Source organism: Salvelinus alpinus, chromosome 10, assembly GCF_045679555.1.
Source record: "Salvelinus alpinus chromosome 10, SLU_Salpinus.1, whole genome shotgun sequence".
In the NCBI taxonomy this organism is placed as follows: domain Eukaryota; kingdom Metazoa; phylum Chordata; class Actinopteri; order Salmoniformes; family Salmonidae; genus Salvelinus; species Salvelinus alpinus.
The window spans coordinates 35,251,373-35,265,438 of NC_092095.1; the positions used below are offsets into that span (position 1 = coordinate 35,251,373).

The following is a 14,066-nucleotide window of genomic DNA, read 5'->3' on the forward strand; positions in this document are numbered from 1 at the left end:
ATGCCCAATCCCAATTACACTACATGACCAAAAGTATGTCGACACCTGCTCGTCGAACATCTCATTCCAAAATCATGGGCATTAATATGGAGTTGGTCCCCCCTTTGCTGCTATAACAGCCTCCACTAATCTGGGAAGGCTTTCCACTAGATTTTGGAATATTGCTGCAGGGACCACAAGAGCATTAGTGAGGTCGGGCACTGATGTTGGGCGATTAGGCCTAGCTTGCAGTCGGCATTCCAATTCATCCCAAAGTTGTTCGATGGGGTTGAGGTCAGGGCTCTGTGCAGGCCAATCAAGTTCTTCCACACTGATCTCAACAAACCATTTCTGTATGGACCTCGCTTTGTGCACGGGGCATTGTCATGCTGAAACAGGAAAGGGCCTTCCCCAAACTGTTGCCACAAAGTTGGAAGCACAGAATCGTCTAAAATGTTATTGAACGCTGTAGCGTTAAGATTTCCCTTCACTGGAACTAAGGGGCCTAGACCGAACCATGAAAAATAGCCCCAGACCATTATTCTTCCTACACCAAACTTTACAATTGGCACTAAGCATTCGGGCAGATAACGTTCTCTTGGCATCTGCCAAACCCAGATTCATCCGTCGGACTGCCAGATGGTGAAGCGTGATTCATCACTCCATAGAATGTGTTTCCACTGCCCCAGAGTCTTATAGCGGTGAGCTTTACATCACTCCAGCCGGCGCTTGGCATTGCGCATGGTGATCTTAGGCTTGTGTGCTGCTGCTCGGCCATGGAAAACCATTTCATGAAGCTCCCGAAGAACAGTTATTGTGCTGATGTTGCTTCCAGAGGCAGTTTGGAACTCGGTAGTGAGTGTTGCAACCGAGGACAGACGCTTTTCATGTGCTACACGCTTCAGCATTCTGCGGTCCAGTTCTGTGAGCTTGTGTGGCCTACCACTTCATGGCTGAGCAGTTGTTGCTCCACCTCACAATAACAACACACTTAACCGGGGCAGCTCTAGCTGGGCAGAAGTTTGAAGAACTGAGTTGTTGGAAAGGTGGCATCCTATGCCGTGCCATGTTGAATGTCACTGAGCTCTTCAGTAAGGCCATTCTACTGCCAATGTTTGTCTATGGAGCTTTGCGTTGACACGTGATTAGTTTGAAACCACACTGACCCACATACACCGTGAATAAACACACAAGTGAAGAGGCGTGTGTGTGCATGCACTTTAGTACATAGCCTGAACACGTGGGCCGTTGTTTTGCAATGCTGGCTAGATATGTAGCCTAAAATGTCATGAAATGGGCAAGATCCTGTTTGAAGACCAAGTGAGTAGGCTACAGAGGCAGAACATCCAAACCGCGTAGACAGACTATAGGGAGTCGCAGACGCAGCTGAAACAACAGTTCCACCATGGAAAATAAACACCCCCTTTGTCTGTCACTCATATTGAGCTCATTTTTGAACGGAAGACGATTGGCTTGTACCGGGAATGCAGCATAGCATTTATTTATTTAGGTAATCACTCTCAAATGCTATTCGAAAAGATCAGTGCATGCGTATTTTCACATATGCAGTCCTTTACGACTGACATAGGATCATATCCCTGTTGACAAATTGACAACCATAACATTTGCAGTATAATGCATTAGCTAAAGAAATAACTAATACGCTAATGGCTTCTGCTATTTATGAAACCATGGACACATAAATTGATACAGGAGGTAGGAAAGCCAATTAGAGAAGCCGCGTCCGAAATAGCCTACTAATGAGAAGTAACCTAATGCTACGGTTGTTGTTTTGGACATTGTGCGCTAAAACTGCCGCAAGATCTGCAATGCCATTCGCTTCCATACGCATTTCAATTATATTCCTACATTTGGAACGTAAAAGTAGAATATATTCTAGCGGTTGATCGGTGAGATTTGTGTTTATGTCAATGCAAAAGCCATGCTGTCAGAGATTTTGGCTCTTTCCTCTAAAGTGGGAGGATCTTTGTGCTTTTGAGTCACGCAGCTGTCAAAGATAGCTGTCACCCAGTTTCATGATCAAACACACATTGAATGAGAAAGGTTTCGCCAAGTCGAGCAGCGGATTTCAGGTAGCCTACTCCTGGTTAAAGTACTACGTCTCGAACCAATGAAAAAGCCGACGAACGGTTCTACAAACGAAATTAAATCAATGAACAAAACCATTTGGAATATACGTGTGGAATATCCTGAGAAAAAGATTTGCCACTAAAGGAATAGAATTCGAGAAAAAAATAGGCTACTGCGCTCCTCTCGTGGCCAACGTGAAAAGGGGAATTTTGACGGACATGAAGACAAAAAAGGGTAGGTCGTTTATTTCATCAGCGTGCTGATTGTCACATTTTCGATAACATGTCTGTATCAAAAAATATATTGAGTGAGATGGGGCATAATGCATTTCTCAATGCAAGCCATGCAGCCTATTGTTTCCGCTCCAGACAAAACAGTTTTTTTCACGTGCTGACGGGCTGTCAAAATTGAATGGTTTGCGTGTGACTTCATTTAATCTGTTTCAAATGTAAGGAATTGTTAGCTTTAAAGGTTGACTAGATATAGACATTTAGTAAATGTATATAACAGCTTTGTTATACAATAGTGTTAGATACTTTACCTTTTATAGCGGACTCTGAACTTAGTCCATGATGAACAAGTTTCCAATGGATAATTCCTACAGGGTACATCTATTTTAGATTGTGACTGACTAAATTAGAGGGCTTCTCTAAACCCTCACGTCACCACGCATTTAGTGAATTAAAATGTATCAACTCTAGTATGCGCGTCGTTGGGGCTACAGAGTATTAAGTATCATCTGTTAGTTTGGCTACTACATTGTTTCCTTTTCTGTGTAATATTGTTTCGAAATGTAATCTTAATAAATTATATTCGGGATAAACTAGAGTTTTCAGCCCTAACTTTGGTGCAACAACGTTCAAAATCCTGACCTCCTTTGTGAAGTTGCTGTTTACTTTCATTCTGCGAGGCTGTTCTCTCGCATTCTTCGACCTCGTGTTACAAGATCACACAATAGAACTTCTTCTACACGTTGTTTAAACTTAGATATTCCTTTGAGTTGAGTTTACAAAACACTCAATTCACAAGAACATGAGTAGTAGACTTGACTTAAGTAAGAAATGAGTGGTTACGCTTTCAAAAACGTTGACATTATAGTGAAATAATGGTTCGACGACCAAGATTCTTTTGTTTAGTCTGGAGACGTTGATGTGCAACAGGTCCCCCTCCCCCTTTCCCTCACCCAGGCCCTACGTAATTACCTCATTCTAACTTTAGTTGTTTCTTATCCATTTCCCACCACTATGAAAAAGACTGATGACTGATATCCTTTATTATGTTGACATGTTTTTATGCTCCAATTCAAGACATTACAGACGTTTAGTTTTTGAAATGTAACTGCTAAATGTAGTCCAATTTTGATAATAAAAAAAAAAAGTTCCCAAAGAAAGTTTGATTTTAAATTGTTTTATTGCCAAATAAGAAATATGTTGCTCCTACATAAAAGTTGTGTCCAAATACAACCTGTTTTAAAAAAATACAAAAGAGGTTCACATGAATGCAATTCAAATGGACTACAGATGTTCTTATAACATTGGAAATCCCCCAGAATAACTATTTCAGTTGTCTTGAGTCCTGCGCTGCCAGTTTTGAAACATGAAGAGATGTTTTGCTCAGTACAGTAGGCCAGCAGTATTTGTCAAGGCAGGTTTTATAACTGACACAGCGTCTGAGCAGTCTGCCTTTGTGGCATCTCATCCCCCCTCCCTCCCTCCCTCCCTCCCATCCTCCCCAGTCTCTGTTCCATGAATCACATGGCTGAACTTGACAGCTTGCTTCTGACACATCAGCTGCCTCCGCTATATGCTAGTGTTTGGAACAGGGCTGGTGTGAGGAGGGTGACAGACAGAGCAGACACCGACCTACAGACAGACCAGTGTTTGGTTGGCATAAGGGGAAATCTGACTGAAATTCTCTCACACATACATTCTTCTCTTGGCCACACACAGGCATGATGACGTTATCGGGCAGTGAGACGGACAACGAGGACAGCATGGACGCCCCCCTGGACCTGTCATCCAGCACAGGAGGTAGCAGTGGGAAGAGGAAGAGGCGCGGGAATCTACCCAAGGAGTCGGTGCAGATCCTCAGGGACTGGCTCTACGAGCATCGCTACAATGCTTACCCCTCTGAACAGGAGAAAGCCCTGCTCTCAAAGCAGACGCAGCTCTCCACACTACAGGTAGGCTAACTAACGAGCCGCTTCAATCAAAATACACCTTTCTGTCCTACCTTCCTTGAAGTGATCACAGATTTAAATAGGTTGGATTGGTGAATGTAACCGTGCTTTCACCCATCTTGTCACTTAGAGCTCTGCTTTTCTCAAGGAGATTAGATACATTTCTGAAGTATTCAGACGGTGTTCATAGGTTTACTACCTGATAACTAGTAGGGCTGCAGCATGCATGACAACTAGTGGCTGGAAATACAATATACAATGACCTTGTGTTGCAACGTCCTGTCTCGGTTTTATGACACGTAATGCACTAATACGTAAACAAAGAGAGTGACACATGGACAATAGGGGCGGCAGGTAGCCTAGCGGTTAGAGAAGAGAGCCAGAATCCGGGTCCGATTGACCACACTGGCGGGACTGGTATCTGGATTTGATACGGAACTGGTATCAAATCCTAGATGACGTTGCCTGCCATCGTGCCCTTGAGCAAGGCACTTAACTCCGCCGAACAGCAGCTCCCCAGGCGCCCAGTGTGTCAGCCCACCACACCTCTCCAAAAAACAGTATATTTATGTGTGTCTTTCGGTGGGGCAGTGCCTTTCAAGGAAGCTTGTCTGCAATATTCTCTCTGAGACACATCTGAAGTGAAATGGCACGAGCTTCAATCCCAAATGGCACCCTATTCCCTATGTAGTGCATTACTTTTGATAAGGGCCCCACATGTTTTTTTCTCACAGGGCTCTGGTCAAAAATGCACTTTATAGGGAATAGGGTTCCATTTGGGATGCACACATGGTGACTAGGAGGAACCGACCACTCTGAAACTCACTCACACTGCTTTGTGGTTGGTGTGGGCTTAGCTGCAACGCTCACACAGGAATTTCCCTCCCTCCAGCCCTCTTCCAGCCCAGCTGTCTGTGAACAATACAGAGTCATTTAAATACTAAGAGCTCTAGGCTTCGGTGAGCCATCCGTGGCCGACAATAGGCTGGGACAGAGAGAAGGAGAGCGAGGACTGTCTCTTTATCCACATGACAATAGGATTGGGAAGGGCAACACCTTAGACCAAACTAGTGTTACACACCATGATGGCTTTTAGAAGGCCTAGTTTGAGTTTCTTAATGAGAAAAGCCAGAAGAATCACAAATTATTGTTATATTTTCCGACTTACGTAAAATTATTTATTCTAAATGAATAAGCACTCTGTATTTTATGGACATACATTTTCTTTAGATAACAAAAATAACCAAGACTGACTCCCGAGTGGCGCAGCGGTCTAATGCACTGCATCTCAGTGCTAGAGGCGTCACTACAGACCCTGGTTCGATTCCAGGCTGTATCACAACCGGCTGTGATTGGCCCAGCCATTGTAAATAAGAACTTGTTCCTAACTGACTTGCCTAGTTAAATAAATGTTAAATAATAAAAAATAAGCTTTAAAATATTGTCAGAATATATACAATCAAGAACAAGTTGTACAACCCCTACCACGTAATGCTTGTAGATGTTTCAGATAAGATGCATGTTTTGGGTACTACAGAAAAACAGCTGTCTATGTCATGCAAATATGTTAACATGATGTAACCTGTTTTTATGTCAACATGTGAAATATGAAAGTGTAACGCCTTTCTCCACGTCGTCTTCTGTTTCCCATTCTTTAAAAAAAAAGTATATTGAGACAACATGTTTGTGAAACTATATTGCGTATTTAAACAAATGTTGATTGCTATCCTCCTTCAGGTTTGCAACTGGTTCATCAACGCACGCCGTCGGCTCCTCCCGGAGATGCTGCGGAAAGACGGTAAAGACCCCAACCAGTTCACCATCTCTCGGAAGGGCAGCAAGGGAGGCGACGGGGGCTTCTCTGAATCCAGCTCCCAGTCACCCAAGCACGCCACGGCCGCCACGGGCCCCGAGGACAGCTACGATCAGCGGGCACTGCACCCCTCAAGCTTCGAGGCAGGCCTCCCTAGCCCCAGCGTCCTGCAGAAGGCCAAATCATCCCCTAAGATGTCCCCTTCCTCCTCCCCGGGGACCGCCACTACAGTGCTCCCCCGGCCCTCAGTCATCTGTCACACCACTGTCAACTCCACTGTGATGCAGAAACAGGGCTCCAGCCCTCCCTCCTCCCTCTCCTACTTCCTCTCCAGCAGTAAAACAGACCACAGTAGGGCTGCAGAGCTGCTGCATTCCACCACAGAGGCTCTGGTGCTCTTCAGATGCCAGGAGGAAGGGCTGGGAGCCCCGGCAGTGACCACCACCATGGAGGGTAACCTGAGCCCCCAGAGTGGGCTCTTCAATACCCCACCCCCCACCCCTCCAGACCTCACCCAGGACTTCAGCGGCTTCCAGCTCCTAGTGGATGTGGCCCTCAAGCGGGCAGCAGAGATGGAGCTGCAGGCTAAACAACTGGTGTCTTAAAGAGAAAGTGGAGGGAAAGATGTTGTCCCTAACGGAACTCCTAGCATGAGTTTAGTGGCTGCGTAACAAACACAAAAAGCCTGATTATTTCTATTTTTGGTATACAAATCATAAATGAGGATTGTTTTTGTACAAAACTGTATCAAGGTGCCTTGGCTGTTAGTTATTTTTTACTTTGTCATATATGCGTGTATGTAAGTCTGTGTGTCTTTTGCAGACGGGACCAAAAAAATATTGACAGACAAAAAAAAACGCTGGCTGTCTTAACTTTTTCCTATGGATTTTAGTAGAGCAAGGCGTACAAGTGTTCTGCGGATGAGACAAGAGGGTGGTTCTCTTCTCCTCCACACAGACCCAATCCCCCATGATGGGATATGTAGTTTCACAGAGCTATCCCCCATGGGATATGTAGTTTCCAGATGTGTTTTACATTTCAGAGATAAATTTGCGATGGCTCCCACTCGGACTTTCGCACAATAGGGCCGAGTTAGGGTCCCCATCTCAGTGTCTTAAAACATACTTTGTTCTTGGCATCGATGATTGATTAACTTTATCACTACTGTAGTAAGTGTTCTGTGTTTTTTTCATGATAAGGTTATAGTTTTCGTATCTTTCATTTGATATTTTAAAAGAAAGTAAACCTCTCTTTTTGGTTTTGATAAAGCGTTTTCCTATACCGAGGGATCATTCAGATGAACAATGTAGCAGGTTCCTAGTCTGAGCCTTCCTCTCCTCCTCACTTCGTGGCTATCCCAAATGGCACCCTATTCCCGATATAGTGCACAAAGTTTGTGCACTATATCGGGAATAGGGTACAATTTGGGACACATCACGTGTAGCGACGGCCAGTGAATTTCAATTGTAAGAAAAACACTAAGATTTGTTTTGCATTTGTGATGTCACCAGCAGCGGAAACAGTAGAGCATTTTCTAAATCACCAAAAAAGCGTTTTATGTACAAAAAAAAGGACCATGTTTGTGTATAGCTAATGTGACACGATGCCCAATGATGTGATTTCTTTTCATACTGTGCAATGTTTGTGGCAAATAGGGGTCACATATGGGATTTAAATAAAGTTTGGTTTTCTACATAGCTTGCCGTTTGACTGTTAAACTCTCCCCACTTGTTACCTACATCTAAGGATCAATAATCCCTTCGGCAATTGCGCTAGAATCACGTAACGGCAGTAACATGATCTCCATGAAACATACAATGTCACTACATGAAGAAAAAAAAAAAGGTAGATGACAGAAATAACTCTGTGTGTCCATGTGTGCGCTTTTCTACAGGCTGTCCCTGAGTCATTCTATCCTGAGTCATTCCTATGTGTGTGTTTGTGTGCCAGGTTCACCAGAGCTCCAGGCCGTTAGCATAATCCTGCATAAATTAGCGCGGGCAAACAGCAACGGTTTTCTGCGTGGATGTGCCTCAATACACTTAAAAGCAGCCAGGGTCTTATTCATTAGTGCATACCGTAGCAAAACTATTTGCAACGGAAAATGAATACAAAGGTTTCTTATTGGACAAGTTCAGTTCTTGTGTCGCCAGTACAATCCTATAGGCACGGACTCAATTGACCTCGCTAAGATTGGTTCGCTACTCTGACAATCCCCCTCGCATGCACAGCTTTGTTGCTCCACTGGCCTGTTCTAGTATTAACCCACCGTTTCTTTACTACAATAGGAAAACTGAGTATTTAACTGATTGTATATCATTGCTGATCTAAGGCATGTGTATTGTATAGAATTTGACCTTTAATTCACCTTTACAGCTGCATGCCAGATCAGCGGTGACATACCGACGGCGGTGGTCCGATAACTCCAACCATGGAGCACGTCACTAATCAGGGTCATCAGAGGCTAGATAGTGTTGCTGTGGAGGGGGAGACCTGGGTCATGTTCAGTAGGGAGAAAACGTTTTGAAAAGGAGAGGTACTTGCTGAACTTGTCCAATCAGAATACAGATTTTCAGGTTTGTTTTGCTATGGTGTGCTAGTAAACACCCTGATAGAGATATGCAGGGCTGAGGAGGAGGGTGAAATCCCTGGCTCCTCTCTGGGCTCTGGAAACACCGGTCAGCCTGTTGAATGTGATTGATGTGTAACAAAATCACCATACACTCTTTGCGTCCCAAATGACAGCCTATTCCCTAATCGGCCCTGGTCAAAAGTAGTGCACTATAAAGGGAATAGGGTGCCATTCGGGACTAAGCTTCCATGTGGTGTAGGAGTGACGAGGCAAAACCAAGGCCGTACAACTACGTAGTTATAGGGCCCACCTCTGCATGAGATTGACAGTCTAACTATTTAAATCTGTCTTATTATGTTATAAGTGAAAACATGTGCGGCGTGCATTTCAATAAACACAACTAGGTTAGCGTATGTTGATGGCAAGGTTTTTAATGCTGATCTAGTTCCGTACACGTGCCATAACATCAACAGTGTAATAACATTAATTACAAAATGTATATCTGCCTAATATGTTTTTTGATTGTTTTTACATAGGGAAACATTCATTTATTTACAAATGTTCATTTGAATGGTTTTATGCCAATACATGGACTACATCACAAGCATCCTCCAGGATTGGTTAAAGTCTTGAGTTTGGCATTTCCCACAATCCAACATTCTTTACCACTTCCTGTAATCACCCTGCAATGTCAGGGTTTTGATATGTTACTATAATAACCATAAATAACGTCATAATTTGACTGACATTTGAATTGATTATAATAAAAAGGTGAAATAAAAATATAAAGAACATCACAATTTGTATTAAATTACCTTAAAACCTAATGGGCAAAAAGGTACATAACTATTGTTACCTTTTGAATATCCTCTCTAAAATACATTGTTACTAAAAATAAAAATATCATACAGCAGAGTTGCTTCATCACATGCGTTCCATCACAATCAAATTGGACATTTCTCTAAACTTCAGTCATGAACATGTTTCTCATATATGTGGATAGCAGGAATTTTGTCCTTGTTAGTAACAGTTACCCAATTTCACAAAACGCTAACTTTGTCAAACCAGTTTCAATATAGCTTAATAACACCCACACACCTTAAAAGATTATAACCAAGACCATGTGTTCAAGATTGTCTCACCCATACGAGTAGCCGACTTCATGTGAAGAAAATGCAAACTGATTGGAGTTGCAGAGAAGACGTAGCAACTGCCTTTTGACAAAGGAATCAATCATGAGAAGTTGATCTAAACCATTAAACCGCAGACCTGTAATGTTCAGGGGTGTGTGTCCCCAATGGCACCCTATTCCATATAAAGTAGTGTACTATGTAGGAAATAGGGTGCCATTTGGGACGCACCCCTGTTGACTGGGTATATTGACCATATGAGACAAAGCCTTTTCATGGGTTACACATACACACACACCCCTCCCCCCCCCCCCCACACACACATACATACACACACACAATGTATTTTTCTTCCCCTGAGGCTGATTTGTGCTCGACTATCACATTATAAATTAAGGCTGATTACTGAAACAGAACAAAAGGTGTCTTTAATTTCATAGAGCAAAAAAGAGAATCATAATAATCAATAAACACAGCATAAGGGCCTTATCAGTGCATAATAATAATATTAATAATAAACAGTAATAATCTTCTTCTGAGGATTAATACATAAATAGTGGATATAAAACACCATTCAACTTAAAACCCTATATTATTTTCATTTACTTTCAAATGGTTGAAGGTCAGCTTGGATGCTGAGACAGTACATAGATGTAAGAAGAAAATAATTCCCACTGTCCCTTTTTTTGATAGAATAACAAAATACCTTGTCATGTACAACAACGGAAACACTACATTAAGGTATCCTTCATAAAGGGTGCCTTAAAGTAAAGGAACATCAGTATTAGGCGATTTTTTCTCTTAGGGACAAATGATATTCTCAGCACAATATGATAAACAGAATAAAATAAGTAAAAAACTACAAGAATGAAATGACAACATATCAATTAGCTCGTGTCAGCATGCGTATAATGTAGCAATATGCTCTTCAGTTAATGTCTTTGTACAGGCATATATCGCTCCGTTGAAAATGATAGGCAGGGCCTGTTTAGGAAAGTACTAACAGTATGTGGCTTCTGCTACGTTAGTCACAGGCTGCGTCCCAAATGGTACCCTGTTCCCTACATAGTGCATTACTTTTGACCAGAGCCCTAGTCAAAAGTAGTGAATTATATAGGCAATCGGGTGCCGTTTGGGACACATACTGTACATAGTGAAAAGAAAGGCCCTTTTGGACCTTGAAAAATAGGAAGCACTTCAGAAACACTTTAACACACATATCCTCCCATACACACACACACCCGCTCTCGCAAACACGCACGGGCACACACACACACGGGCACACACACACACACACACGGGCACACACACACACACACGGGCACACACACACACACACACACACACACACACACACACACACACACACACACACACACACACACACACACACACACACACACACACACACACACACACACACACACACACACACACACACACACACACACACAATATCACCACTTTTGTTTCTGGCAGACCCTGATTTCGCAGCACTGACCTCTCTCTGAGAGCTTGTCATGAGCTCACCTAACTCCATACCTGACTGCCAGGCAGGATTGGCGCTGTCGGCCCCCAGAATCCTACCACATCTGGGGGTAGACAGATTGACGTGACCCTGTGACCTATAACCCATAAAGGTCAGACATAGAGTGCAGCAGAATCAAGCCACTGTTCCTCCAACTGGACAGACTGCATTTGGAGAAACAGGAAGAATAGTGTAATTGTCTGACACATACCGGCTTTCTTGTTTTGAGTTATTTTTTTGCGTTACTCTACAAAGACCTGTATGGATTATTGGTAAGTACTATCAATCACTACGCTACTCCTTTTACCCAAATCCCATTTTATAAAAGGTTTGGATTTCACAATTGAAAGTCATTTTTGCACATTGATATTATTGTCTACATTGAACACCTTCCGACTGTGTTGATCCAGCTACTGCACAAAGTCTCTCGGCTTTGCGGTTTTAAATGCAATAACAAAACAATGAGTGATAAAAGTAGGTGACTCCAATAGAACATCTAGGTGTTCATAGGTGTTGGACTAAAATCATTGCATCAAAACCAATCATTGTTTCTTCGACATCTTTTTTTGTTTGTGTGTGACTTCAATGCCAAGAGATATAGATCTGCTGTTGCCTGGATTTTCAATAATAAGAGGCGAATCCTAAGTTATACTGAAGTGACATTTGTACTTAGTCTCCCATTGACGTCAATGCATGACTGAGTCAACTCACATCGAATTGACTCCTAAATTAATTTAAAACTGACAGTTGCAATGGTCGCTGCTAGATGTCTTGATGCCTTGTACTGTGTCTCCAGAAGGTCTTAGATATGTCTCAGGTGTTCTCTCCTAACTACTCAAACAGGTTTAGGTCAATTACCTCTCTCGAGAACAGGTGTGTGTGTGTGTGGGTGCGTGTGCTTGCACATGTGTGTATGTGTGTGTGTTATAAATCCTCTGACAGTAGCATCCAACAGGGGAGTAGAGACTGGGTTTCTCTATTGTCTGCTGTCATTGTGTTATGAGTCACAATAACAGCCTCCCCCAGGGTCACCAGAGGAGAGAGGCTGGTCTGAATTCCAAATGGCACCCTGTTTTCTATGTGGTGCACTACTTTTGACTAGGTAATTCATAAAAGTAGTGGACTATTTAAGGAATAGGGTGTCATGTGGGACACAAGCCACTGTCTCAGGCTGTCTGACACCCAACAGGATTAGCTAGTATGCCTTGACAGCGCTCGGTCTATACCCACTAGTACACTACCCCTCCCTCCCTAACTGCCCTTCTGTTCCAATGAATCAGAAAAATTATACATTATGCATCAATACCGTGGTACTGGTATACCTGTTTGGGTGACAACAGGCCTTTTGGTTGGCGGAACATCGGTAAGAAGAGTTGCCATCACAAGAAGAAACATCTTTGGGACTAAGGAGTGGGGGGAGCTACATGAAAAGCTGAAAGTTCAAGGAGAGGTTCAAATGGAGAGAAGAGGAAAAGTTAATAAATATACAATATTCTCACTCCACCGGCTGCTGTGACCGTTTTTGTGGAAGTCGATAAATGTGATTATATTACAAGCACCCTACCCTCGCCGTTCAGTGCAGATGAGTTTCTTGACAGTGTCACTCGGTGTGTGTGTGTTTGTGTGTGCGCCTTTGTAGGTGTGTCGGTTTGTGTGTGTGTGTGTGTCTCTGGCTGTGTGTGTGTGTGTGTCTATGTCTGTATGTGTCTCATAATCTGGTCTGGGCCTCTGGGATGTAGATCTCGATACTGTCTGCTGCTCTCTCGGTGACCGAGCTCTGTCGGACCGAGAGGGCCCGCTTGGCGGCCAGCAGGCGTTTGCGAGCCTCCAGCCGCTGTCTCTCGGAGCTCTCCAGAGAACGGTCCCTGGACAGGGGAGGGTGGCCCTTGTGGGGCTTCTTTGGCACTGGAGGGGCAAACCTCCTCTCCTGGATGGACGGGGGAGGACAAACAACTACAGTTACAGGCCATCCTCTGTGCCTCTGCCAGTTGGGGCACAATGTCAGTCATTTTGTGTGGGGTTAGAGAGTGCATGACATCAGCATTTTGTTGGAGTTTGCATGGTGTGAGAGCATGCAACAGGGTTCACGTGAGTGAGGTTATGGTTGATGGTTGTGGCGGCCATTTTTGTGAGAGTGCACGGCTGTAGGTAGGCGGCCATATGCGTAGGGTAAGAGCGGCCAGCGAGGTCAGCTAGGCCCCAAGGTGCATGGCAGGTAGACTGACTTCTCAAAACCCAGCTCACTGTCAACAACAAAACAATGACAAAACAAACAAAAATACAACAGATAGGCAGTCACGTCAGGCAGGCTATCGCACAACATCACAACAATAAAATGACATGCATAACAACACCCTCATGCTACATTGAACCAAAATCTATAGTAACTGTGGACATTAAAAAGCTTGGAACATATTTGAATAACAGTGACATTAGAAGCATGCAGGGCAATTTTTTTTCTTCATTCTATTGCATTACTTCCAGGCTTTAAAGGGATAGTTCACCCAATTTACAAAATTACACAGTGCATTTGGAAAGTATTCAGACCCCTTCCCTTTTTCCAAATTCTGTTACATTACAGCCTTATTCTAAAATGGATTAAATGCAAAAAATTCCTCATAGATCTACACACAATACACCATAATGATAAAGCGAAAACAGGTTTTTATGTTTTCTAATTTATTACAAATAAAAACAGAAAGAACTTATTTACATAAGTATTCAGGCCCATGGTTGGTCAATTCTGATTGGACATGATTTGGAAAGGCACACAC

The 14,066-nt window shown here is 43.2% G+C and overlaps 2 protein-coding genes across 6 annotated transcripts in view; one reads left to right on the top strand and one right to left on the bottom strand.

Annotated features, from left to right (window-relative positions):
- Positions 1 to 1,719: 1,719 nt before the first annotated feature.
- On the top strand, positions 1,720 to 7,759 carry LOC139532004 (homeobox protein AKR-like). The gene is made up of 3 exons (XM_071329090.1): positions 1,720 to 2,304; positions 4,020 to 4,252; positions 5,987 to 7,759. The coding sequence occupies exons 1-3, from the start codon at positions 2,289 to 2,291 to the stop codon at positions 6,665 to 6,667; spliced, it is 930 nt and encodes a 309-aa protein (XP_071185191.1). The 5' UTR covers positions 1,720 to 2,288; the 3' UTR covers positions 6,668 to 7,759.
- A 1,290-nt stretch (positions 7,760 to 9,049) lies between these two features.
- The window catches only part of LOC139532002 (disks large-associated protein 1-like), a 282,607-nt gene continuing 277,590 nt past the window's right edge, over positions 9,050 to 14,066 (bottom strand). For 4 of the 5 annotated variants that reach the window (XM_071329086.1, XM_071329088.1, XM_071329085.1 and 1 more), the window contains exon 13: positions 9,050 to 13,219. In XM_071329086.1, the coding sequence (XP_071185187.1) occupies positions 13,001 to 13,219 (219 nt within the window). In that variant the 3' untranslated portion in view covers positions 9,050 to 13,000. Of the gene's footprint in view, positions 13,536 to 14,066 lie in introns of all 5 variants that reach the window. The other variant, XM_071329089.1, reaches the window with a different exon arrangement.

Bases quoted from the DNA above. Each gene is read 5' to 3' on its own strand.
- LOC139532004 (XM_071329090.1), top strand. The intron at 4,253-5,986 runs GTAGGCTAACTA...ATCCTCCTTCAG, and splicing joins CGCAGCTCTCCACACTACAG to GTTTGCAACTGGTTCATCAA.